The sequence below is a fragment of the Scleropages formosus genome, chromosome 1 (assembly GCF_900964775.1).
Source record: "Scleropages formosus chromosome 1, fSclFor1.1, whole genome shotgun sequence".
Taxonomy (NCBI): Eukaryota; Metazoa; Chordata; class Actinopteri; order Osteoglossiformes; family Osteoglossidae; genus Scleropages; species Scleropages formosus.
In genome coordinates this window covers 21,727,284-21,753,956 of record NC_041806.1, presented here as the reverse complement: position 1 = coordinate 21,753,956, position 26,673 = coordinate 21,727,284, and the positions used below count along the sequence as shown (strand labels likewise).

At 49.6% G+C, this 26,673-nt stretch overlaps 1 protein-coding gene across 2 annotated transcripts in view; it reads left to right on the top strand.

The window, feature by feature from the left end:
• The first annotated feature begins 767 nt into the window (after positions 1 to 767).
• LOC108933117 (BCL-6 corepressor-like) overlaps positions 768 to 26,673 on the top strand; it is a 40,676-nt gene continuing 14,770 nt past the window's right edge. Inside the window, exons 1-8 of one of the 2 annotated variants that reach the window (XM_018749943.2) lie at positions 768 to 858; positions 10,891 to 10,994; positions 13,418 to 13,496; positions 14,433 to 17,375; positions 19,270 to 19,423; positions 20,783 to 21,046; positions 22,770 to 23,081; positions 25,669 to 25,925. In XM_018749943.2, coding sequence (XP_018605459.2) covers positions 10,909 to 10,994; positions 13,418 to 13,496; positions 14,433 to 17,375; positions 19,270 to 19,423; positions 20,783 to 21,046; positions 22,770 to 23,081; positions 25,669 to 25,925 — 4,095 coding nt within the window. In that variant the 5' untranslated portion in view covers positions 768 to 858; positions 10,891 to 10,908. The remainder of the gene's footprint in view (positions 859 to 10,890; positions 10,995 to 13,417; positions 13,497 to 14,432; positions 17,376 to 19,269; positions 19,424 to 20,782; positions 21,047 to 22,769; positions 23,082 to 25,668; positions 25,926 to 26,673) is intronic. The other variant, XM_029256336.1, reaches the window with a different exon arrangement.

Sequence of the window (26,673 nt, the reverse complement as noted above, 5' to 3'; positions counted from 1 at the left end):
AGCGAAGTGCGCCGGAGGTTTATGGTAATTGCGGTTCCCCGACTGGCCTTCTGGGTAGAATCTGTGAGTGGGGGCGACTCGCGCTCGGCGCTCATTCTCCGCCGCGCGCACGGCAGAGACGGCAGCACTTTGGTTGGTGTCTCGAGCTGCGCCGAGCGACACACGCGAAACGAAAGGGAACTGAAGTAATTTTTTTGTTTTTTTCATTTCCCCCCAGACAAACGGCACCCGGAAAGAAGAAAGGATACGTAAAATGGACATAATACGTTTGAAAACGACGCACGAGACACACATATAACTAATAGCTGTATTGTGGCACGGCGTGCTCGCGGAGAGCTGTAGCCCAACATGGCGCTGTGAGGCACTAGCAGGCTCAATTGATAGTCGCAGTCGAAGCCGGACCGTGGCCACCTGTACCCCTCGAACCACACAGCCGAAGATCTCGCCGAAGGACCAAAGAACACATCGACGTGGATACGGAACGCGTGGCTGGATTTCCGAGGATGTCTGTGTTCCGCCTCAGTTTCTCTCCGCTTTTCTCCAGTCGGAATAACGCGGCGACTGTGGATTGCTATAAAAAGTGTTCTCATCGTTACTTTCCGCGAAAGTAAACTGGTTATACATCGAATTTGCTTCGTCTGAGAATAAAGAAGAGAAAGGTCCACTCACTGGGACGGGGCGGGCGTTTTTCGGTGTTGCTCCGACCGGGATGTTGAGCTCCTGCGGTACCTAACAGGATTGTTTCTGGTTTGAACTGTTCCAGTCGAAAACTTGGAATACGGAAAAAAAAAAAAGAAAAAAAAAAACGTAAGTTCAGTGCATTGGATCTACTCTGAAGGACTTCGCTTTTCTCTTCAGGTAAGCTCGTTTTTACGCGCGTCTGTGTTGCATTTGCGCTTTTGATCATTTTTTACCCCGGCGCTGCGTTGGTGGCTCCCACCACGAGCCGGGCGGGCGCTCCGAAGTGTGCGTTCCCAAATTTCTCCCGTTTCGCGGCTCCCCCGGCGACCTTGCCCGACTCAAATGACTCCTGATATTTCGCGTCAGATATTTTATTCGTGATTTGAAGAAACATTCGCGGCGCGCGGTCCCGCTTCGAAATCCCTTCTGAACTGCACGTTCGGACAACTTTGACGAAGTGGTTTTCCACGTAAAAAGATGAGTTGCGACGAGTTTTCTATACGTGTAGTTAAGGTATTGACACGTGGTTTATAAATGACTCATTTGATTCTTATCGATTCACTCTCATCTGACGGAACGCTAACAGTAAGTAATGAGTAATTTCCAGAGTCGCCGGGGCTTCCAGGTTAGCGGACGAGCTCCGGAGACGCAGGAAAAAAACTGACATAAGAAATGACACTTAAAAGAGGACGTTTAATCATTAATGACTTAAAACAGCTAAAATGTGGTGACATTACTGGCATCAGAGTAGGTACGAGCGAGGTTGTGTGACGCCGCTGTGCCTTCGCCGGAGGAATAGAAGTTCCAGGGCAAAGCACGAGGTTTCGGCGGGAGGTTCGAGCCTCGCCCTGTTTACGGTGCGCCGTTAAAACGCGGATTTATGGCTCCGCTCTGAAGGACGTCCTCGAGCCGCTCGTCTGCGCGGCGTTCGTGTGGGAGGGAGGGAGGGAGAGAGAGGGAGGGAGGGGGCAGGAGGGTGCGGGAAACGAGCTCGGAAGACGGACTGCGGCACAGACGCGATCGCTCAGTGGAGTTAAACGTTGAACCCCCCCCCCGCCGCCGCCGCCGCCGCCACCACCACCACCACCACGCACCCCTCCCCACTACAGCGGGCGCGCGCGCACACACACACACACACACACACACACACACACACACACATACACACACAGAGAGAGAGAGACGCGCGCGCGCGGACTCTTGCAGGTGCGAACTGACAAGAATTATTTATAGTCGCCACCCCGCCATCCCAGTTTAGCGAGCAGAAATGAGATGTGTCACTTTCTCGTGGCTCGATCACCTTCACGTGCCTTATATGCTTTAAGTCCTATGTCGAAATAAGACCTTTCGTTGTCCGCGGGGTGGGAAACTGAGCGCTAATTACGAACCAGTCACAGGATCTGTGGGTTTTCCAGCTCATTAGCCGTCTTGGTTGGGTATTTTACTTTGATTACAGTAAGGGAGTCGCGTGAGCGGACAAAGGCGCCGTTGTCTCATTTGCTTTGTGAAATTGTCTAATACACCATAAGTGTGTCAGTGAAGATTATTTTGGGGTACAGGAGCTTAATCGCAATCGTTTTATAGGGTCCTTAATATGGGAGTGTTATTGTGAAGATGTCGAGAAACTTTGGGCTATTCTAAAGCTTATCAAAGAAAGAAAAAAATCCTTTTGGATTTTCTAACATTTTTCACAGCCGGAAAGGAAAGTTCCCAAAGTTCAGTCATGAATAGTCAAAAAACCGTGCTGTGTTCACATCTTCCGGGGATCTTTTTTGTGCTTCTGCAATGGGAATTTTGGCTGTTTCAGTGCGTGGGGCGTTTTGAAAGCGAGCGGATCGCTGAGACTGATGCCTAATCAATTCATCCCCAATATGGTTATTATTAGGGGCGGCCCGTTGCCCTCCGACACCGGACTCTCCACCTTCTCTGGATACATTGTGAAACACTCACTGAAATGTAAAGACAACAAACAGTTCAGCGGACATTGATTAGTTAATCTTCTTTGTTTCAACGTGATACTGTTATCTCACCAAGGAGTTTTCTGAAAAGGTTCATGATTAAGACCTTCCCGTTTCGTCTTTATAAAATATATTAATAAAAAAACTTAAAACCTAGAAAAACAAACGAGATAAAACCAACGGTATAAAAATGTCGGGTGTGACAAAGTTGGAGAATTCTATTACTCCGTCTGGAGCGAAACACAGAAAGAATGATATTTAAAACGCGTTTCCTCAACTGTGAAAGTAAAGGAAAATCAGCTGCTGGCCGTAGTAGCGTTTAGTAAGCAACGTTTAAGTTAATGTGAAAAGCGGAGTTAAAGAATAGTCTTTAAAAATGTCTTTAAGGGACCCACCCGTCCCAGAGGTTTGTTTATTTTTAGTAAAGTCTACTCACTTCACTCCTTGGACACCCAGGCATGGTTTCTCCTGGAGGAATGAACAGTCCTGATCTGAGGCTACGGAGAGTGTTCTCCTGCAATCAAGGTTCATTTTACATTGTTTGTTTGAAACGAGGTAGCTTGCTCATCTTTTAGTTGTTGTTTTGGGGTTCATGTGGAGCTGTCGTTAACCACTGTTCGTCTGACGTGTTTATCTAAGGTGACATAAAATCTCAGAAGTTTCATTTTACAGTGTTGTACCCCTTTACGCAGCAGCGTAGTCCCATCTATTCGGTGTAAACACTTTGATCAGTGGAGTGGGATTCTAAGCAAAAACCTCCAGATTGTAAGACGCTACTCCTAACTACTGTCTGACCCATTACAAAAACGAACGGAATATAATCTCGGGTTCAAGTTGCCTCTTTCTAGAATTCCGCCGAATTCCGAATATTTTCCAGTGCACTTTGACGTATTTAAAACTCTCCGTTGCATAACGTGTTTAATTTCGTTTTCTTGTTAATGGTAAAAGAAAGGACAAATATTGATTGACGGAGCACCTATATATTGTATTGGTTTGCAATATAATGATCAGCCCGTAGGGAGGGTGGGCTCACTGGCAGCTTCGGTGTGATGCTCTGCAAGTGTCCGTCAATTAATACTTATCCATCCTACCAACCAGCCATCCAATTTACGGTCACGGTTTTCTTTGGATTTCCATGCAAGTGATTTGAATGCTTTAGTCGTTAACGTATCTACTTAGAGGATGGCTTTTGGTTATTGTTCTGGGAGTCTTCCCTGTGACAGTCTCCCCAATGATCCCTGCGGGGTGATGTCGAAATGTTAATTTGCAACGCAGAGGGACGATTTAGCAGCTATTATCTCCAAACAATCAATCGTCCTCAAACAGTCCTAATCTTTTCAAATCACGATTATGTAAAATCACAGGCAACAGAGAGATGGCAGAGAGGGCGTGAGCAGCTTGCCGTTTTCAGGATGGCCTGTGACTTTAACACCGAAACCCTTAAAAGAAAGATAGGGTGGCCTATTTGTTCAGTAGCAACATTGTTGAGGCAAAGGTGTCTTGAGTCTCTTGTTACATTGCAGATGAACACATCCTTATGTTAAATACTCGTCACTCGTCTGTAGTGCATTGCTTATACTACTAGCAATTGTATGTGTGGTTCCAAATAAATGTTACAATTTCAAGATGAACTCAGTCGGAAAGAACTGAGATCTGGAAAGTCAGTACGTTCAAAGGTCAGTTCAAGACCGAGGTTCTGTTACGGTCATTTGCATGTTCGTTCACGTAGGCCGCTGAAGAGTTGAAGTGTAAAACTGTATTACTTCATACAGGGCACGTGGCGTGTGGAGGAATGGACGGGGGGGGGGGTCGCGTTGCGGCGTTTCGCGGAGGGTGCGTCGCAGCGTTTGGTCCGAGGTTCCTGCGGGACGGCAGCCTTGCAAAGGCGGAATTTCTCTATTCTTCACCATGCCTTTGTATCTGAGGACCTCGCGCCACGGCTCGCTCCCACGAGAACGAGCTGCTGCCCACGCTGGCGTTGTGTTATTAGGCTGAATTCGCACTTAGCATAGGTTATGATTAACAATTATTATGCTCTGCGTTGCAATTTGTCCAGTTTTCGATGTTCCAGTACGTTCTACCCACCACCTTTCCAAAATCATGCGTCAAAATATAACACAAGTCCGATAATACGACGTTAAAAACATCATTGCGACGTGTCTTTTCAAATCTATGTTATTAGCACACGTTAAGCACCACTTCACGCTGGTGAAGTTGAACTCAGCACCTATCAGACAGAAACCCTCTGATCGGACATCATTTTCAAAAGTCGGTCATAAGGCCCTGACTGCTGATGAAATACTGCAGAAACACAGGACAGGAACACTTTGAAGTGCGCAAAACACCCATTATTTCTTTGAATTTTTGTAGATTCCCCCCTTTCAACTAACATAAAACTAATGCATTTTAGTTTTTTAACCGTTGAAATTATCCAATCATTTGACTTCACGCGCCGTTTTTTTCATTTCCGTCACTGACTAAAGCGCAGCCCTCTGTATGGCTGGTTGTGCCCGTGCCTTTGCACTGGATATTCTATACATTGAACTGTATAGTTCAGTATAACCGTACAGTAAAATACCGGACCATCAGATAGACTGGCACTGAAAACCGGGTGTGCACTGCGGCTTTATTCTGTAGGAGAATTATCTTCTTCGTGTACAGTTCGTGTGTGCGCGCGTGTGTGGGTGTGTGTGTATATAGAAGCGCGGTCATAAAACGCCACCTGATGCTGCTGTTAGTTTTGTTCTGTCGACTTGAACGCCTCTTAAGGACAGAATGCGAGGTCTGTTTTGTAGCGAATGCAAATAAGGCACGGGCCCGCCCGGCCCACACACGCATAATCCTCTCTCTCCATTACCCCTCACACATTGCCTGCATTAATTTGCCACTTCACCTTGCTACGTCGATAAGCATTTTTTATTGTGATTTATTATCAACCTTTATTTAGCTGACCCATTTGTCCACAGTGACTTACAGTGTTAATCATCTTGACAATGATTCGCCTATTTATAAAGAATGGTATTCTTACTGTATCGGTTCCGAGTAAATATCCTGCTCAAGGGTACTACAGCAGGAGTGGATTCGAAAATGGAACCTAGAGATAAAAAAATGACACCTAAACACCTCTAAACGCTGCGCTACGTGCTGCCTGAACTTTTTGTCTCTTGCTCGGCTTTGGGTTCTCCAAGTACATAATTTCAGCTCAAATTAAGTCAGTAATCTTACGGGATTCCCAAAGGAATAAAAATCTCACCGACTGAGTTAGCAGTTAGTCACGGTGGTAAGTAAAAATAGTTTTAAAAGTGTGCGAATGTTCCCTATAATGCTGAATAAGAGGGTGGTGTGGTAGGGACGTCGAAGGTCAGCTTGTGCCAGACACCGCGTGGCAGAGCACGGGAATGCAATGCACGGCGGTGCTGGAGGGCGACGAACGGCTCCAACGATGGACTGACTTCCTTCGCTTAGTTCCGTTCTGTGTAGAGTTCTGTCCGTGTGCAGCTAAACTCTGCTGCATCTTCCGCGTGGGAAAGGTCGGCTGACTCTCTCTGTCTCTGTGTGTGTGTGTGTGTGAGAGAGAGAGAGGCCAGCGCTGATCGGTCTGCTCCGAATATGCAGACTTCTATTTATTTATTTATTTATTGGCACTTTGATCCGTCAGGCTGCCAGCCCATGCGTTGATTAGTTATATCCATCAACACGGCTAAAGCTTTAACATTTAATTTAATTTCCGCTTTGTGTTGTTTACCCCATTTACCGGCGTCCTTCAGTGATGTGAAGAAGAGCAGCACTGCAGTTCTCGTCATAACTTTAGCCAAATGATTTCTTTTTCTGGTCTACGGAAAAGCTAGAAGAGACAATGAAAGGTATATGAAGCAAATACCCATTATGTTAAAACAATTACGAGTTATATGTTTCCCGATAGGGTCATGCAGAAATCTGTGTTTGTTCCGTCCGTGCATGCCTTTAATTGCCCTTAAGATGCCGAGGTGTGCGTGTGTGCAGAAGGATGGGGAGGAAGGTCCTTTGTGTTCTCGATTTTGGATGGTCCATTTTTCTCAGCCCCATTGTCCCTTCACTCCATGTCGATTTTGGTTCGTGTCACCACAGTGATTCACTTTGCTCGTATATAGAGAGAGCAGGAACGCTGCGATTGTTACGGTCGAAATATAACGCAGTCATAACCTCTCCAGAATAGTGTCCAAAGTATTTTATTTGGCGTTGTTTTATGTTTGAGGGCAGTACATCGGAAATGTCGCACATTTACTGCAGAGGATCTGAGGCTTAACATTACACCATTAAGTATCATCTTAATTTAGAAAGGGAGAATTGAGGAGCCACATTAAGCGAAGTACCGAGATTCGATAAAAGTCCATATGACGCCCATGTGAAAAGGCCTTTCCAGAACACGAATGAACCACAACATATAAAAAATATTAGAGGGATCACAACTGTAAGAATGGTTGGGTCAATGGTGTTGACTCAGTGTTGTACGAACAAACTACGCAAATTAAGCAAAGCGCTAGATACGTTGAGTACCATCTGAGTGAGACGCGTTTATTCGTTCGCTTAGCGCTGTACTGTTCTGCCGTTTTCTTGTGTGGCTTGAAACATACATGTTAAGAAATTAATGGGCGCTGGAATTGCAACTACTTTTGAATGCACTTCTTTTCTCCAGTGGAAGTGACCCTTGCAGAAACTGATCTGCTGTGGATCTCTTGCTTCACGTTGCTTGCTGCTCTCAGTTGTTTAATAAATTGTTAACCGAGGCCTTAGAAAAGCTCAAAATTCACCACCTGTCCGCATTTCTAATTCAGCCTATCCGCAGTGCTAACATTGGTGTCGATAAAGTAACACTGGGCCTGTAGGCTTTAATCTAGAATTAGTTGCACAACTTAATGTATGGATGATGTATGATGCATGGATGAGTGACCCATTTGTAAGTAGTGCATCTAGCAGTGTAAGTCATCTTAGTGAATAAGGTGTGTGGCCTGATAACACTACACAGAGTTCATTAGAAGTCGCTTTGGAGAAAAACGTCTGCTAAATGGATAAATGTGAATGTAAAAAAAAAAAAATCAAGGCATCCAAATACTCTGTTTAGTGAGGAAATTGCTTAGTCTCGTGATGATTAAAAATAAAACCACTGACGTGTAAAAGTGCGAATGGCATGCCTCGCTTCTTTTAACGGTTCTCTCGTACGACTGCCTATACCAAAGGCGGCCTCGGGACGCACCCTGCATTTACACAGCGAGCTGGGTGGCCGAGTCAAGCTCAGTATGTCTTGTAAAGTCAAAAAAGGTGAATGGTCCGATGAAAGTGTAATGAGATCATCTGAAGACAGGCGTTTAACAGAACTTTCCAACCACCAGTGATAAAGAACGTTAAAACAGCGTAAGGTGGAACAATCCATGATGAGGGTATAAACAATGTCGCGTTTCGGACACCACGTGTTACTGTCCCGAGGAGAGGCGCATCTCTGTTACGTTCTCCAGTTGCTCTAATTGATTTCTTAAGGACATTCGACAATGACAGCTGATCTGAGAACAAAGCGAAACGCATCGGATGCGGCGGTTCAAATACTGGAAGAGTATTTATTGAGGGAGATACGCCCATTGTGTTCGTCAAGGATAGAAAGAACATTTAAGTATTTGGTGTATCTATCTTCGCGATTTTTACCCATAAATTAGTAGATACAATGGCTTTCACGTTCTTTAGCCTTCAGCATGCGTAATATTTTGCCGTAATCCGGGTTTTTTCCTCTCCGCCGCCTGCGATTACAGAACGTCACACTGCATCTTTAAGAGCCGCTAAAGCTCGAGCGCCGGATAAAGCTGGCAGGCGGCCAAGCTCGGAAAGCGAGAGGGCGCCAAAAAGCAGCTCCCGCGCCGATACGGCCGACTTATCTGGAGCGCGCGCTCCTCCTCCCTCAGCGCTTCTCGTGTGAGGGGGGGGGAGGAGTGTGGGGGACTCGCGCGGCGCGAGCGCTGAAATCTCACCTTGGGAGCCCATTAGTGCTGTTCACAAACCTTGAGTCCCCCCCCCCCCCCACTTCAGCGCATAGCCTCGCGCGGCCTTTTCGTGATTAGTCCAACAAACTTGATGAATGCAATTCACGAAGTATTTGTTTATTCATTTATTTCACCGGGTTTTTATGGGCAGCCCGATTACCGGGTGTTGTGTGCGATTTTTTTTTTTTTTTTTTTTAAATTTGGCCGCTGTCGACTGGCAGTTGCGCAGCTCTGAAAGCTGGTACTGCGCGCATCAGTTGCAGATGGTACAATTATTGTCATTGAAATGAAATTTCAAGGCAAACATGTGTCCGCCGTATTTGTGTCATTGTAATTATATTAAACAGGTAGCGTAGTGGTTAGGGCTTCCTTACTGCAACCGGAAAGGCCAGCGTTCGAATCCCTTTCTGCTGTTACTACCTTGAATTGATACAGTAACAACGGCGGACTGTGTAGCAAAACGTTAAGCACACCCAGTATGGTAAGTCGCATTGGACAAAGGCTTCAGTTCAGTTAATTCCCAGTATATTCTTTTGTAACAGGCTACCGGTACGTTCAGCGTGTTTGTGTACCTATGATTATCTATGGATCGTAAATGTCACGGGTATTTATGACAACTGGCCCTTACGGCTTTCTTTAGCTGTGTTGTGCCAGTCGCAGATTGACACCTTATCGTCGCGCTTTCCGAGCTACCTGAGCTCTGTAAGTGGCATGGAGATATTGCAATGGCGAGGCTACTAAGAGCCGCCCGACACGTGTGCTCTGACCTGCCCACTTCCCGTTAAACAAACCTTAAGCTGGACAGGAAAACTAGTCTAATGGACCGATGCATGACAAACACGCGCACACAACACTACTAGTAATTAGTGAGCAGTCCGGCCCGGTTTGCTGTGTCAGCTCTGAAAATGGCAACCTAACGCTGCGCATTGACCGCATTTGATTTGACAAAAGGAGGTGGAGTCCCGATCGTATATTTCTATACCGCTGCACATGATTTATGGTTTTTAAGGATTCCTGAGAGGCTCGACGGTGCCGAGAGACGGAGAATCCAGGCGGTAGCGACTGCGCCGCGGCTGTTTGTGTAGACACAGCCCAGACGAAGTTCAAGGGCCGATGTACTGCGGAGATCAGAGCGGAACGAACCCAGCGCGCCCTTCGCAGGTCCGATAAGGGCTCCGATAAGGCGTGTGTGACGCCATACGTCTAAGCATGTCCGTATTATTATTTACCCTGATCTCCGCGCGCTGTCTAGATCGGGTTACTACTAGAACGCTACTGAACCGAAGGCAATCGGTTTTTTTTTTTATTTTTGCGACACTCCGTATCACTTAGTTATCGGCCCGCATTCTTTTTTTTTTTCCCTTTTGAACGCCCCGCATTCTTGTTCAACGCCTGATCCGGCGACTCACGACTGTGGTGAGGGAGCCGGTTCCGTGTCTTCGCTTTGCCAGCGATTCGCGAGGGAGACGCCGCTTGTTTGTGGTGCCAACTATTTTTAGCGGCGGGAATGGGTGTAGACCTCTCTGCCCCCCCGTGTACACACACTCTCATGGCAGAGTTCAGACATACACTGCGTTCCTTCAACTGCACACCTTGTGCTACTGTGTTTATTGAGCATCCCACACACGGCCGCATCACTTCTACAGGGCTTGGAGAGCTGGCGTTGAGGGGAAGAGAGAACGGACAAGATCAGTATTATTATTTATTTAGCTGACTCTGTACTTAACCTTAAAAAGACTGAAGGAGGCAACATATTGTGACAAAGGGGTAATGAAGTAACAGATGCCAGTCACGTTGACATACCAGGGTTAGAGTACTGAAAATGCTTTTGAATTTTAAATCTGCATGTTTTTAATAGGGTCACAGGTAAACAACAGGTGTGTTGTGGTACTTTGGCTGCACCATAAGTTACCTCTGCTCCTCCCTCTACTGTACAGTACTGTGTGTGAATGTTCACCTGGCCCCAAGGGGTCTTCAAAGGGAAAGATGACTGAGTGTCAATGCTGTGTTCAGACATGGAGTGTCCCCAGCGTGTATGAGTGGGATAAAATACTACTCTAAAAATTTATAAATATTTCTAAACCAGTCTCTCACCAGTGTGTGTCACCATGAACTTCAGGTTCATTTTTTCATGCACACAAAGGTCAACATTTGTTCAAGGAATTGATGGCAGTTGTCCCCTATTTGTGAGTTATACCTAAGCATGGAAGTTGTCCTCAGGAAGCCCTTTTGCTGTTTTTCAGAAGCCAGGCTTGGACGCCATGCTCTCTGCAACACCCCTGTATGGACCATTTCACAGTTGGATGAGCAATGAGCGGGTTCACATGTGTGGGATTAATGAAGACAGGTTGGTTGCACTTTCCTCCTATTTGTTCACTTATGCTGGTTAATAAATTTTATTAAGTGGGCAAAGGGAACACACCCACTTTTTGGGAGAGGACTCAAATATACACACATGGTTGATTTTACTGCTGGATGTGACTGACTGATTCATTTTAGAATAATGACTTGGTTTTTTCGGATTTGATTTTGTTTCTTACATTAACACTGGCATCCCAAGTGAAGTAAAGTTTTTTTTGTTTTTTTTTTTTACCCCCCTCTCTCTGTCTAAAATTCTAGTACAGTGGGTATCGTATTGCTGTCGTACTGATTTTTATCATGCCAGATCAGTACATATGGCAACATTTTCCTACAAACTGGCCAGAACAAGGGTTTGACACCTTTGACCTGGAGTGTTTCAGTTTCATTTGACAGAGATGAGAATTACTCCAAATGTGATTAATGGACCTGAGGTAGAGTTGCAGTGTTATCGGGCAAGTTTTTCTTCAAAAGAGGCACAGCAGGAGCGCACGGTTTGTCTGCACCTACATACCACTGGCACACCCCTGTAATGCAAGTAATTACCGCTGATGATGAGAAATTCTCAGCTGCTTTGTGAATTCACATCTTGTCTCCAGATGAAGTTTCCTGACCAAGTGGGATGCCTGGATAATTCTGTTCTTGAACAGTGCCTCGTGTTGGGGAACAGCCTGACTGGGAGAACACCTGGAATTGCAGATTATTTCCAAGGAAACAAACACATGCAGTGCTTAAGGATTTCTGTTTCCATGTCCCGTTTTCATAACACAATCCCAGAAAGCAATTAAAGGAAAGAATATTTACTCTATAACCAGTTAATAATCATTACAAGTTTATCCTGTAGAAAGGTAGGCCTACAGCAGCAAAATAATTAACTACTGCAGAACATAGATATGCTTTGATTAAAATCATTTTCAGCAGTTTGTTAAAAATGTGCAAAAATACCTGGGCAAAAAACTTCTCTTTAATTAGAAATACGCAGGCCAAATGCTTCAACACATAAGTCTATCAGGAGAATTTTCCCCACTATGTAGTAATTTTGTTTTAGTAAGCTTTATGCAACTGGGTTCAGGTTAAGTACCATGTTTAAGTGTTTTACCTGCTCTCCTACACTTATGTGCATATATATAAAAAAATTCTAAGAACTGTTTTTAATTTTGTCAAATGTATCTTCACCCAAAACTTGCCATTTTAAAGAACTACATTTTTTATGTATTTAAAACTGAAACAATGATTTTGCACATGTGCACAGCTTTTTTTGTAAACAAACCATAAGTGCATTATGGAAATTAGGGTAACTACTTATTCATTTTAAGCAGGATTAGTTATTGGTGCCCGGTGAAAGCCATTCCTCCATCACAGGGGGTAAATGGCCTCCCACCAAAAAGGCCTGTGATGTATAATCTTCCCTCTCACTGTCGACTGGCTGAATTGCAAAGGTCAAGGAGGGTAGGGAAAATGAGTGTGGAGAACGTGATTCAGTGGCAGCGCTTCCACAATGCACGTTTGCTCCCCCGGGCTGGGTGGGATTGGGCTCGGGGGTGGGGGTATTGGGAGGGGGGTACTGGGAGGGGGGCACGCAAAGGGAATGAGAATAGGCTCTGCTGTGCTTTCATTTCCAAAGGGAGCCTGGTGGTTTAATTGGAGCAGGGAGGGATGGAGGAGGCTGTGTGATAGATGTAGCAGGGCTGTGTGCCCCCCCTTCCCCTCCCGCGCCAATCCTGCCGCGCTGACAGCGACAGCAGCCGTGTCGGAAGATAAGGACAGGCCTGCATTATTGAAATCCTGCACCCGTAAAGCCATCAATAACGGAGGCACCGTTCAGCGGCCCGGCAGCGCTTTTTCTCGTGTCATTTCCCCAGCCAGGGCCTGGGTGGCGGCTGGGACTGATTGAATCTGGCTCGACACAGCAATGATGAAAATTTCCCTCTGGCAAATGACAGCCATTTTGCCCCTCCCCCACATCCTTCCTACCCCACCAGCACCTCCTACCCAGATTATGAGATCTGGAGCTGAGGTATACCTTATCAGTGCTTTGGGTCTGTGATAGCGCATTGCCGCGCACAGATTGAGAGAAGGATGCATGTGTGCGTGATGAGCACGGACGAGAGCAAAGCTCAGTTTGCTGTCCAGGAGGTGCGGTGCCGTTACTGGGCCTCAGTGGCAGCAGGCTGCACAAACATGCCAGTTGTATGCATTTTCCTGCTTGCGGTAAAAAAAAAAAAAAAAAATTCTATCATATAGCAGCTGGAGGAGCTGACTTTGGCCACTTCATCAGCCACCCATTAGGTTTTTAGGTTTGGGCAAATGATTCTCCAGACAGGTCTGACAAAAATTTTGTTCTCGGTTTAGATAAAAGTGAAGGGGTCTTCATGTCAGCCCGTTGTATGGTTTTGATTTTGTCGTCGGCAGGAAGGTTCCTGTTAGTGATGGTGATACCCAGAAAAGCTGCCTGGAACTGACTGAAGGGAACCCCATCACTCAAGGCATGGTAAGGCAGAGTTCACATTTGGCTATGAATTTTTAACGTTGCTTCCGAACGCTGGTAACATGCTCGCTCTGTAAGCGCAATCCAAGATGTTGTGTGATTGTTCCTCTTTCATTCTGGGTGAATCGGCAGCAGCGGACATATTTGATTGTAATCTACCGGTCTCCTGCTTCACCGGTGCAATTTGCAAATGGGCCCACGGCTTATAAAGTATGAACTGGATTGGGCTGCCGTACAGCAGGAAACTTAATTAATCTGCTTCCTGGCATTAGTATTCTCCAGTGTCTACGCTGGGCATCTGTGGGAGCGAAACGGCCGGATCGGCACAGCATGTTAGTCATTCAGGAAGAGCTGTGCTTTCTGGCAGAGATGTGTCGAGCAGATCTGGGTTCCGTGCCTGATTGCCCCAAGGCATAAGTCAAAGGGTTCCCCCCCAACCTTCCTGCCCCCAAACAAAAAACCAGCAGCAGCTGACTTTTAGAAAAGACCATTCAACATTTATATCATACTTGTGTAGACTGATAGGGAGCCCTTAATGACCTTTAGATATATATAATTGCTCTTTCTGTTTAAAATTTTTGAGCAAGAATTGCATGTGTGTTTTTATGAAGCAGAGGGGAGCAGTGTACAAAGCCCTGTCATTGATTTAAATTATATTTTTTTCAAGGTGAGGGTTTTGGTTAATTAAAAATGGTCAGACTTTTTTAATGTCGTACCTAATTGGCTGATATTACTACGACATGGACACATCTACCTGTCATGAAAGAGAAGCGCAGCTTGACAGTGCTATGGAAATTATTTTTATATTAATATGCTTATGCTTTTACTCATTCAAGCTGATACTCGACACCTCTCTGCACCATTAGAATGGGGCTGGTGGTTTTGCTCCTTCTGCTCGTGTCATGCTAACACACCGTTTGTGTCCGTCCCCCTTTGTAGGTAGATGCGAGTACAGCCTGTAGGATGAATCCATTGGCTGCTCTCAGCATGGACCGTACCGCGCTAATGAGAGAGAGTCTACGCATGCACGGTGGCGTGGTGTACCCAGGAGTACGGGCCCTGTCGACTGACAAGGCCAGGGAAGGTTCTAGCGTGCCACTGGGCTATGTCAGCGACCACCTCTCTGACCTCCACTACAAGCCAGACATCCCGCTGGAGAGCAGGAAGGCCGCCAATGGCTACGTCGGGCTATACAAGAGCCCCCCACCTGGTCTGCAGAAAACTGTGCTGGTGCCAGCAGGGGGGGGAGATGCCCTGGGGCTCGACCGCCATGTGGGGCCCGCTGACAAACCATCCGAGCTGGGTTTAAACGGTAGCAGCAGCTATTTGCGCATGCCATGGGTGAGCCCCTACCCAGAAGCCGCAATGTACCCTTACTTGGACTCCAAATATGCTGCACTCAGCATGTATAAAGCCTCCTTTATGTCGCAGCCCACACCTTACCTGCCCCAGCACCTGCCCTACCAGCCTCTCTGTGCTGGAGCTGGGGGCAGTACAGCTGGTGCAGAGCGTTTGTTCTATGTGCCCCCGTACCCCCCTGCCCCCATATCATCTCCACTGGCGCCTCCCATGCGAATCCCCACAGCCACAGTGGCACCAACTGCACTCTCACCACTGGTTCACTGCCAGGACAAGGGCCTCCAAAGCATGGGACCCAGGATGCACCATGAGCCCTCAGCCTTTGGGCAACAGCTGCACCAGCAGCCATCCCAGACACACCACTTATCCCACAGTGGGGGAAGCGCGAGCAAATCTAGCCGCATCTCTTCTAGTAAGAGCTCGAGCAGCAGCAGCAGCAGCACCAGTAGTAGCAGTACTTGCAGCCTCCCTGTGGACTCAACACCAGCCAGCCTGATGCAGTCCCCCCGTACCATCACCCGCCTTCCGCAGCCCTCGGTTCCACCACCACCCCTTCTTGTGGACAGCAGTTTGGACTTCCAGAAGCCACTGCCTCCAGGTCCCCCTCCATCGTCATCTTGCGCAACATCCTCACCATCCACTCCACTTTCTTACTACATGACCAGCATGGGCTCGGAGCATGGGCATTCTTCCCCAGCTCGCTCCACCAGTCAGAAGTCCAAGCTGAAGGAAGGAAACTCTGAACGTGGTGGAAGCGGAACTGAGAGAAGGCCGAGCAAGTCTCCCTCCAGAACAGCGGAGAAGCATCCCCTGCAGGCCTCTACCAAAGACCCTGTGGATAAGCCCTTGGATTTGTCTTCCAAAATCGATTTTGGAGACCTCACCAACGGGTTTCCTGCTAAAGCAGAGGCTTTTGCAAAACTTGGTCACTCGCCATCCACTCGCTATGGACTGCCGCCCAGCCGGGAGCACCTAAAGGAGACTTTCTCCCCGTCTTCCTCGGTTAGCGTGTCCTCGAAGCCTTCTCAGAGGCCAGAAATCATTAGCACTTTGCACTCCTCCTGGGTAGTGCCTGGGCCTGTCCCTGCCCTTACGCCAGAATCTGGCCAGACCAAAGGTCCTTCAGTCATCAAAAACATGAATCTGGAGCGTGTGATGCCACAGCAGCGCAGCTCCTCATGCCCCAGAATCGGTGAGTCAAACAATAGCCCCGCTCCCAACCCTGTCCCGGCTGTTGTCACTCCCACGGGTCGCCCAGCCTCTGCTTCCCCCTCCCCCAACATGAATGGCGAATGGTCCAAGCCCACTGCTGCTAGTGTTCCTGAGAAAACCTCCCCAGCAAGCCACATCAGCAATCAGGTCTCCTCTGGGAAACCATCAAAAGCCCCTAAAAGAACAGAAGCTCAGGAGGTCACTTACAAGCCACAACAACCCCACCTAGAGAACGGGCACACTCCAAGCCACCTGTACCTGACCCCGAACGAACCATTTCTACCTCCGAGCTTGGCATATAACAGATACTTGCCCTATTCGGTCCCGGACAGCATGTCCCTCCCTCACATACAGTTGCCAACGAAAGGTCCCGTGTATCCACCCCACGTACTTTTGAGCAACACTAGCCTGTATCCACCACGTTTGGCCCCAAAGCACAGCCTCCCCTACGGACTCCCTCCCAGTCATGGGGACTTTCTGACCTACCATGACTCCCAGGAGATGGTCCACCCGCTGATGGCTCCTCACTTGGCTCTGGAGACCAAGACCAGTGAGCGGCTGGAGAAGAGACCCCAGTCACAGGAGAAGCCCCGAAGTGGTGATAACAGCACCCACAGGAGTCGGCACACCGTTGAGGCCACAGACACACCCCCCAAGCACGATAGGGACACCAAACTGCCAAACAAGCCCCCAGCTGCTGAGCAGGAGAAGGTCGTCTGCATTGACCTGATCCAAGGCGACACAGATGGACACTCGCAGGCAGCCAAACACACAGCTTCCGATGTCAGGAAAGGGGATCCCATTGGACACGAAGGCAGCGGGAATGCCAGAAAGGAACCAGAGCTGATGCAACTTTTGATGTCCAGCCAGGCGGGCGCCCAGGGCGCTGCTGGTCTAGAGGATGCCTGCCCACCACCGGCCGTCCGTCGTGACTGTGGGTCTCCAGATCACAGCCAGGGTGAGGAAAGCCCAGCCGAGTGCAGCCCATTGCCTGACCCTCTGGAACAGCAGACCCTGCGGTGTGCCCGGACAGCGGGTGACCGCACCGGCGAAGAGTCCAACTCCAGGGCTCGGTCTGAGAGGCATGGCCTGCCCTGCCACGCAGAGCTAAGTCACAGCGCTGTGGAGTACAGCGATTCCCATCCAGAAGACGACGATGACGGCAGCATCCACATGTCCAGGCACAAGAAGTCAAGCCTGGCCAAGAGGATTGCCAACTCATCTGGCTATGTGGGTGACCGCTTCAAGTGCATCACCAATGAGCTGTACACGGACTCGAGTAAACTGAGCCGGGAACAGCGTGCCCTGCAGGTGAGTTCTCGGATCCGTGTTTGTGTTGCCGTTGTTGTTTATTATCGTTAATTACGTCTGATTTTTGTAATTGCCCAGCAACTGTCCAAAAGGACTTTCACCCAAAGATGTGAACGTTCAGATCCGATACTTGTATTTACACAGCTGGATTAAAAAAAAAAAGAACTTGTTCAAATACCTATATAAGGGCTGGAACAGCAGGACCCCAACTGTTCATGTAACCAGGAACCTCATGATCACAAGTTCATTTCCTTCACTCGTCTGCTGTCTGTTTTCGTCCCTCTGTTTTTTACTGCACACAACAGAGTGTGGACAGCGCAAAATGAGAAATGACGCATTCAGGTTGGGCACGGTCCCAAGTATTTAACGCAATTTTTTTTTTGAGAAAAATACCGGCATATGTGGGCCGTTCAGAGGGGTGGTTTTCTATTTAAAGCTGCACTGCGCACACTGCCTGGCAGCACCACAAAAACCCCAGCTCAAGATGCCATTTTTCCCTCTGCCTGCACACGGTTCGCCGCCACGGCCGCCTGTCTGCTCGTTTCGCTCATAAAGAACGACTGCATGCTTTGTTTGCACCCCCCCTCCCCGCATGGCATAGCCCTCTGAGGCTGAGGTTTGGTTTTCGGGGAAGGGGGCGGAGGGCTGAGGGGGGTTAACACAACACGAAGGCCGCCTTTGCTGCGCAGCGGAGCGGAAGCCCTGCCGCCAAGCGTGTCTCCATGGTCCCCGGGGCGCTTGATGCCGGAGGCCACTGTTAACCTGCAGGTGAGCTGAGGAAATCGGTGGGGGCAGGGCAAACCCCCCCAAAAGGGCAATTCCCTCCCCGTGAGAGAAGCGCCGTGTCTCTTGCGGACAGCTGCCGCATTGAGTGTCCTGGCTGTTCCGCTCCTCCCCACCACGGTTTGAGGCCCTGTTTCTCACGCAGCATAAGATTAGAGAACCCTCCACGTCGCTGTTAATCGTTGTAATGCACGCAGATCTTGAAGCTTTCGGAATGACTCACTCGCAGACGCACAACACCGTTTCCCTCGTCACCGGGTACCGCTGCTTTCTGGGTGTCTGCTTATATGTTTGCCCAAATTTTTTAATTCTTCTGGCTGCTTTAGAGATACTGAGAAATTACCAATTCTGATAGATAAAGTCAGGCGTTGCCTACTTAAGTTACTATGTGTCCTTTTTCTAAGAACTGTGGGTACGTTTACTTTTATTTTTATCTGGACTCTGAATACAAACTATGGAGCTGAATTTCAGCTTACTTGAACCCTTCCCTCAGTTCTGTGGTCTTAATTTAATATCAAAATCCTGGTGTAGACAGGAATGTACATTCATGTTGATATTGTCACCATCCACAAATCAATTGTGTAAGTTTCCACTCGTGTACTTACATAACTGTTGTTGTTTGTTGGACATTCTTCGTGGCTTTAGGACTCCGCTTTCATGCTCCTGATTGTCAAAAATGCGATGAAACATATATCGAGCACCTATTTTATTTACTCAGATCAAAGTCCTATCACAAGAAGACTAATTTTGGCCTTCTGCTCACTGCCAGGTCATTTCTTTATATTTCTTGGCACAGACGTAAATCTTAGTCTGATTTTTGCAGATTTATGACACACAAGACATCAGCTGAATTTTTTTTTGTGCCACTTCGCTGTCGTAGGACTCATGTCATGAGCTGGTCCAGGAAAGCAGTAGAAAGAATGACAGAAGAAGATTGTGTTTCTCTTTAGTTCAGCTGTCTCTCTGCTGCCTTGATGCTTTTCTCGGTATCTCGGTGTCTTTTCCATGAGGATGGTACCAGTACCAGCTCCCAGCAATGCAGAGGTGGTGGTGCTGGTGAGGAGCGGAATATGCTAGGGCCACACAGCATGTGTCGTGTGTGTGCTTGCAGCGCGCCATGCTGCGCTTCTCTGAGCTGGAGCTGAAGGAGAGAGAGGGAGGCATCGCGGTGGGCCAGGAGCTGGCAGGGGGCCAACCCAGGGAGGGCATCCAGCGTATCGGGAGGCTTGGGGACACAGCCCTCAGAGACGGGGCAGAGATGGACGGTAAGGAAGCGCGCCCGCACGCACACACCACGGTTCTGGGAACAACATACTTTTCTGTGTCTCCAGCTTACTCAGCTTGCTCTCTCACAGTCACGCACACACACACTCCCAGCAAAAAGGCACACTGTAACTTACTAGTCATCTTAAGTAACCAGCAGCAGCCGACCTTAAGCCAGGAGCGGTTTAGCGTAACAGAATTTTATTGAGCGTGGTATATGGGGCATTAGAGCTTTAGATATCCTTTCCTTCTCGGGGGTGTTTGGTTTGATCTCGAGGGCAGAGGTGGAGAGATCCATTCAGCTACCGGGCTGAGATTTAATTCAGACGTTATTGGTACATTTTTGTCATCCTATAAATTGGTATTCGGTTGCCAGTTCCCGAAAGCGGTCTGATAAGATCATGTTATACATGTGCATTTTTCATAGCTCTACTTTATGCAAAGTTTGCACAAATGAGTTTCTTAGTTAGGCAGCTAATTGCAATTCCAGATGAGTCCAGATGTGAGTCGGCGCCCGCACGCTTTACTGAGCATGTTGTTTAGCCTTTGTCTCGGCCACACTCCGTCTTCGCTTGGAACATCTGGACCTGCGCTCGGAATCAAGCGAGGACGTCGCTCGCTAGACATTTTTACGTGAATGGCCAAGGTTTCCGGTTGCTGTTAACGGACACTTGGGTTCAGGGAGTGTAAACATGGTAATAAATTATGCAGTGACCAGTATCGTGAGTCATATGACTGTTGCTCACAGATGAGATTAAAAACCGTGGGCCGCCAAATAGTGGAGCATATGGAACAGGGCCGCAGCATGGGGTGGGGTCACGCTGCCATTTCTACCCAGGCCGGCACAGGGGCAGCTCTGTGTGGCGAGCCAGGGTAGGTCCAGCTTTGATCCGCAGCTCCGCTTTTGGCCGCAGTCAGACTTTCTGGAGGCTGTCTTCCTTGCTGAGCGCTGAGAACAAAGTGAGAGGGGTGCTGAACTTGTCCTTGCACAGAGCGGTGTTTGGAAGCGGGCCTGATCTGACATTTTTGGGCTAATTAAGGCTCAGAGAGACGGAAGGAGCAGGGTTTAACTCGCCAAGTCCCCGTTACACTCTGCATGGGAAGGGTGTGGTGGAGGTCGGAAAAACAAGAGACTGGAGGGTTTGGGGGCTGGGAGGGGGTGGGAGAGGGAAGGCAGTGGTGAATGAAAGGTTTTGTTTCAGATTGAATTTTCCACTCTACACAGCCATTACAGTCCTAAGAAGCTGGTCTGAGCGCAGTTTGTGTTGTTTGAGTGACAGAACCTGTGGCCAGTCACATGGATGGATGGCTGTATTGGCACTGTGTCGTCGATGGTGACCCCTTCTTCTCCTGACCCCCAGGTGTGCAGCTTATGTGCAGAAACAACAGCGTACCCGTGTTGCAGCGGTGCGCCCCGCAGTCTGTGGCTCCGCCTCTTCGGGAGCAGATTGACAGGGCATGGGAGGGGTCCTTGGAAGCCTGCTTGCTGACGGCAGAAGTGCCAGCCCTAGGGGACAGGGGCCATGGCACAGGGCCCACCAACAAGCGTCCACATGGCGTGGAAGCGGAGGAAACGGAGGAAGACCGAGCGGCTGCTTTGGCGAAGAGACCCCGGCTTATTGCGGGTGAGAGCCATATTTCACGTCCAACCGCAGCACCATGTCCTTCCTTGGAGGAAGGAGAAAATTCCTATTCCCTTCTTTCATGCTTTCAGAGGCAAAGGAAGGAAAGCGCTGGTGCTCGTCTCTCTGTAGCGAGTGCGCTGGCTCGCTCTCCACTTCCTCATTTCCCATGCATGAATTCCGCCCTTTTAAGTGTTTCCGTTTCTCTTTTTTCCACTGTCTAATTCTGTGCGTTTGCTATATGTTTTTACTATATTCAGATTTGTTAATGTCCTAAACAAGGTGGCCAAGCTGCCACCTCCGTTGGAGCGGCCATTCTCGGTTCTACCCTGCGTAGGAGTCCGCTTCTCTGCAGTATCAGTCTAGCTCTCTTCACCTGCCTGCGATTTCTTTTTATTGCTGCGGTCGGACACAAACTGCCACGGTGCAGGAACTCAGGAACCCCCTTCGCGCACCACGGATTTATAATGCGCCGGTGTTGGGAAGCTCTCTTTGATTGAATGTATTCATCGCAGTCCAATAATCACACTTCTTTTAATCCTCGCACACAAATTGCACGTGGCGGTCATTTTACTTCTCCTCCTTTCTCCGTTAGAGAGATTGGCCAGATGATGGTCACCTGGGCTCGTTTTTCATATCCACGGGAAATGCTCAAAATTAGCATGAATTTCCAGCTTTTGAGGGACGCAAGCGACCAACTGAAACATGTAGCCTGCAGTTAAATTAAGGGCAGAAGGTCCCAGCGTTGTTGTTTACTAGACTGTGCTTTGTTTGCGTACAAGTTGGAGCTGAGGAAACGCACTGCTCAGCGTTCGCTTTGAGTCTGAAGCCTTTCGAAGGGACGAAAGGTCAATCTGGATTGAGCAGCACTGAAAGTGAGTGGAAAAGTCAGCACCAAGGAGGACACGTACCACCCCAGGGCCCTGTAGAACAGCGACTTTCAATCCTGCTTCCGGCGACTCGCGTTTGACAGTTTTTGTTCACATTGACCTTGTAATTAATTAGGCTTGATAGAGCCATTCATCAAATGAATGGAAAAAATTAAAGTCATTTAACCTAAATACTTTTGACTGTATAATTTGTATTACAAGTGGAATACCCACACTGGCAAAAAAGATAATTAAATAATTTTTTTCCTCGTATAGTGCAATAAATAGTATTTGTAACTTCAATTAATAAAAGCAATACGTACAGTTCTCCGGTGGAGTTTTATGTTTAATTATGATTCTTTTAAGTTTCACAAATGAAATGATGGAAATGATTTTTTGGCAGCAAATCTCTCATCGCCCTAACTAGTATGTTCAGTGCAAGGGGTCAGCAGGTGGCGTAATCATTAGAGCTGCTGCGTTGCATCTCTAGGACCCAGGTTCGAACCCTTCTCCCAATCCTTGAGCAAGGTACTTAACCCTGAATTGATAAAGTAAAAAGTACTCAGCTGTATAAGTGGGTTAATCATTGTATGTTGCTTTGGAGAAAAGCGTCAGTTAAACTAATAACAACAGTTTGATTTTAATCTTTGAATAACCACTTGGCTGGAACAACAACCAGGGGGCCAGCAGGACCAGCACTGCAAACCACTGCTGTGAAACATAGGAAATTATTGTTGAAAATGAATTCTCCATTTTGCTTTCTCGAAACTGCTTTCTAGTATGCGGTGTCGGGGCAGAGAGGGAGGAGAAGGACGTCTGTGGCGTGTTTTCTTTATTAATCCAAGTTGTCTCTTCAGATGGCTGGCCGGAGGGGCCCCTCGGTCACCCCTGCAAGCCCCTCCCAGAGGAGGTGCGAGACCTGAAGGTGTGCATCGAGCTGAAGGGACTCAGGCTCCGCAGGCCGCGCCACCTGCAGCACCTTCTGGAGCTCTGGGAGAGGTCAGAGGTCGACCCTGCCCTCCCCCTGCCCCCGCCCTCGGAGCGGGAGGGCGACCCCACTGACAGAAAGGTCAGGGGCAGTCCCCTGGAGGAGAGGCCCACCAAGAAGAGGTCAGAGGTCAATAGGAGCTGGTGCAACGTGGCGCTCTATAACGCTGATGCTGGAAAAGGTACGCAGACCGGGCTATCGGCTCACGTGCGCGTCCGTGTCTAAGTGCTCTTATTTCTCCCGGAGGTGCACAGGCAAGATGGCCAGAGCTGGAGCGTGGAGCTCCTCTTTGTGAGAGCAAGTTGTTCTCATGGCACAAGCTTCAGTGTGTATGCAGACGTTATGATGCGCGGTGCGCATCCAGCGACGCTGGAATCGCTCACTGCGTTGTGTCCGTCCGCTTTGAAAGCCTGCCCAGACTTGCAGGGTGCTAAATTTAACTTTCTTCCAACAGCGGATCTGTGTCAGCGCTTAAGGTGCTTTTCCACGACAGGAAGGAGGTGTCCTAGCCAATGGCTTCGTCCTCGCACGAGGCCCTTGTTTTTCTCCCTTCGTCTCATCGTGGTTAGTAGGAAGCACCCTGAGACGGCGGGTCGCCGGAGCCGCGTCAGCCAGGGTCACGCACCCGAGGTTCGCCTGTCACAGCCGGAGCGGCTACGGGTACCGCCACGTCAATTGGAGAGAAAATGTTATCGGCAGCTCTCTTTCCGTTTCTGACTCAGCCGGGTCTGGGTCGAGGGATTGCTCATAAAGAAAAAAACGGCAGCGAACATGAAAAGGGAAGTTGAAAGCTGGAGCGCGATCCCCCGCCGCTGCTCTCAGCCCGCGATCTCAGCCGTCACTTGCCGTAGCGTTGCAGAGCCGCAGCGCAAGCGGAGGAGGGGAGAAAGAAAGGGCAGCGGCGAGTGCGTTTCTGCTGCCGGCGCCCTGCTTTCCTGGCCCCACGCCAGCAGTAATGTCTTAAGTGACTGACAGCAAAGCTGCTGCTCCCACCCATCTCCTTAATGGCAGCGCTCAGACAACGCATGCCTCCGAATAATGAGCTGTGAGATTCCGGAGACGCGCAGATCGCTGGCTCCGCGGCGCCCATCCGCACTCAACATCCCGAATATTGCAGCGGCATCCCTTGTGCCGTTCAGGCGGCCCCGAGGCTTTCAGCTGACGGGGCCCATTTTTTCCCGTACTTCTCGTTCACGTTCTCATTTTTTCCACTTCTCTTCCGCTCTCTCTCCGCGAAGACGCAGAGGTTACACGCGTGGCGATAACCTCAAGCCCCCTCGCGTGTGCTGCTGATCGAGTGTGCTCGGCGATGTGTGCCGGCCCGCGGCTGCCATAAATCAGTGCCTTGCCTTGTTGCATGCTAATGGGGAATCAAAACGCATCTCCGGAAGCAGCGCCGCATATTCTCGAGGAAAAGAAATGTTTGCTGCCGCGGATACTCACAACATGTAAGGGTAGAGAAGAGCAGTCGGTCAGCGTTCACCTTAATTGTGTTCTCCTGTTAATCCTGGAGTCAGAACATCAGGGATTCCATAGTCATCACTTTGCCACTGTTCTGGTTGGATGGGTGACTTCTCTTGGTGACCGGAGATACAGCGAGCCCGTTGGCGCCTGTTACACTCAGAGAAAATGTGTGCGTGTGTTCGGGGGAGGGAAAAAAGTGTTTTACCAGGGCTCCCCAGAGATGTGTATGGTAGGGCATTCATTGGGCCTCACTGCAAAGGGGAGCGTTCATACCGGCCTGGGGAGCACTCTTCACGTGGGCCTGTAGGAACACCACCCTTCTTCACAGCGAACATATGTGAGTGCCCATACATACACCACACCGTTTCTCCCTTGGCGATACAACACACCCAGCGGAGGGACCAGGTGGTGTGGTAAACTCAAGAGGGGGTACTATGTACTTTAACGGCATAATTCTGCTGGCATTTATGTTTATGTACGTGGATGGCTGATGTGTGTACACAGACTGGCTGTGTGTGTGCGTGTGCGTGTATGTGTGCGTGTAGGTGTGTTTGAGACACACCTTTTGTGCCTGGGTTCTTCGCTAGCCACAGTTTCCCTTTCCCTGCGGAAGCATGTTTGCTTGGAGAAGCGTCCCAATGAATAATTTACCAGATGTAAGGGGGCCGCTAAGGGGAGGGGGGGGCTCATGACTGTGTTTCATAAAAGGCTTTTCTGAGGAATGCTGGAGAATGTGGCCGGGCGCTCGCAGCTGCGTTTGCAGGTCGGGGCAGACGGGGGTCTTTGAGCGTCGCGAGCGTGAGCATTTGCGGCCGCCAACAGCCTCCTGGCCCTCTTTCAGTTCCTCTTGGGCCGCCGCTGGGGCTCCATCGCAGTGTTGGCCTTCCTCTTCACCATGTGGCGGGTCAACTCTCTACGAACCGTGTCACGGTCTTTCCAGAAACACACGCACGCACACGCATGCACGTCTCCCTAAGGCCCATCTGAAGTCCAGTATTGTTTTTATGGCTGTCGTTGCTCCTCAGCTGCAGCTTGCTTTCACTGCGCAGGAGAATCCTATTAGTGTTAAGGTACATTAAAAGATTTACTATTCCCTCAAGTCCACAGTTTCCCATGTCCGATCAGATTACCTAATGAGAGCTTGAGAAGGTAAGCTTTTTCTGGAAAGGTCTTATTTTATTGTTTATTTCCTTTTCATCTGAGCAGCTGCCTGTGGTGTTCCGCCTGAATTTCCATTCCCCGGCGGCGGCGCCTCCGTTTGCCAGAGCTCTGCGGTAACGCCAAGCCCCTCTCTCGCCCCGCAGGTCTGACTGCTGCTCCGCTGACCGGACATCATGGCCGCTGCCCGGACTTGCCCTCGCCGCAGGATGAGATGGAGCGGGCGGCCGGCGGCGACGACACAGACGAGGAGCCGGCCCCCAGGTTGCGGCGGTACGGGGACCTCGAGAAGCCCAAGGGCAAGCGGCAGTGCAAGACCAAGCACCTGAGCCTGCGGGAGCGCAGGAGGGCGCTGGAAAGTCCCGAGGAGCGAATGGAGCTGGATCGCAGCCCAGAGTACCAGGTGGGTCAACCGGATCTCCTCTGCCTGCTCCCTCCGTAGGGCTGCGCAGGTCGAGCGATGGCAGACAGCGTTTTAAAATAGATGTGTCGCCACGGCAGCGCTGGTTTTTCCGTTATGGTGACGTGCAGGGAGCCGAGTGCGGCGGGCTGGCGGCGGGTCACGCGCATCGCCATCCCCTCCCGCGCAGAAACGAAACGGGCCGCGTGTGCCGCCGCGCTGACTCCGTGACCTCCTCCTGCACGGAACCGCAATCTTCCGGCAGAAGGACGGGCCGCGGTGGAGAGCTTTGAAAATCCTGCTCGCTTGCGGGCCCCTCCCTGCAGGGCTGCTGCGCTCCACTGCTGGGACAATGTGCGTTCTTTGCTGAAGAAAAGCTTGCTGTGTTTGCGCGGTAACCTCGGCCGTGAGTGCGCCGGCTGAGCGCCCCATAGCCGGCTCCAGGCCTTTGTCCTTGTTTTGAAGAATGCGTCAGGCCCCGCTGTCGTGTGGGCGTCGAGGGCGCAGCGGAGAGGCCAAATAAAAGGCTTGTTTTCGCTCGACGCCGATCCTCCCCCTCCCCCCCTGGGGCCCCAAGCGGAGCCCTGTGTTCTCCGGGAAGAGCCGCGCAGGGCTGCCAACGGCGCGCAGACAGCTGCTCTGCCGTGTAATTCCGCCGGGGTGGGCGGACGTCAGCCGCAGCCCTCGGAGTCCGCTGCCAGCCCCCCGCCCGCTGCTCCCCCCACAGCGGGATGCGCTCCAGCGAACCGTC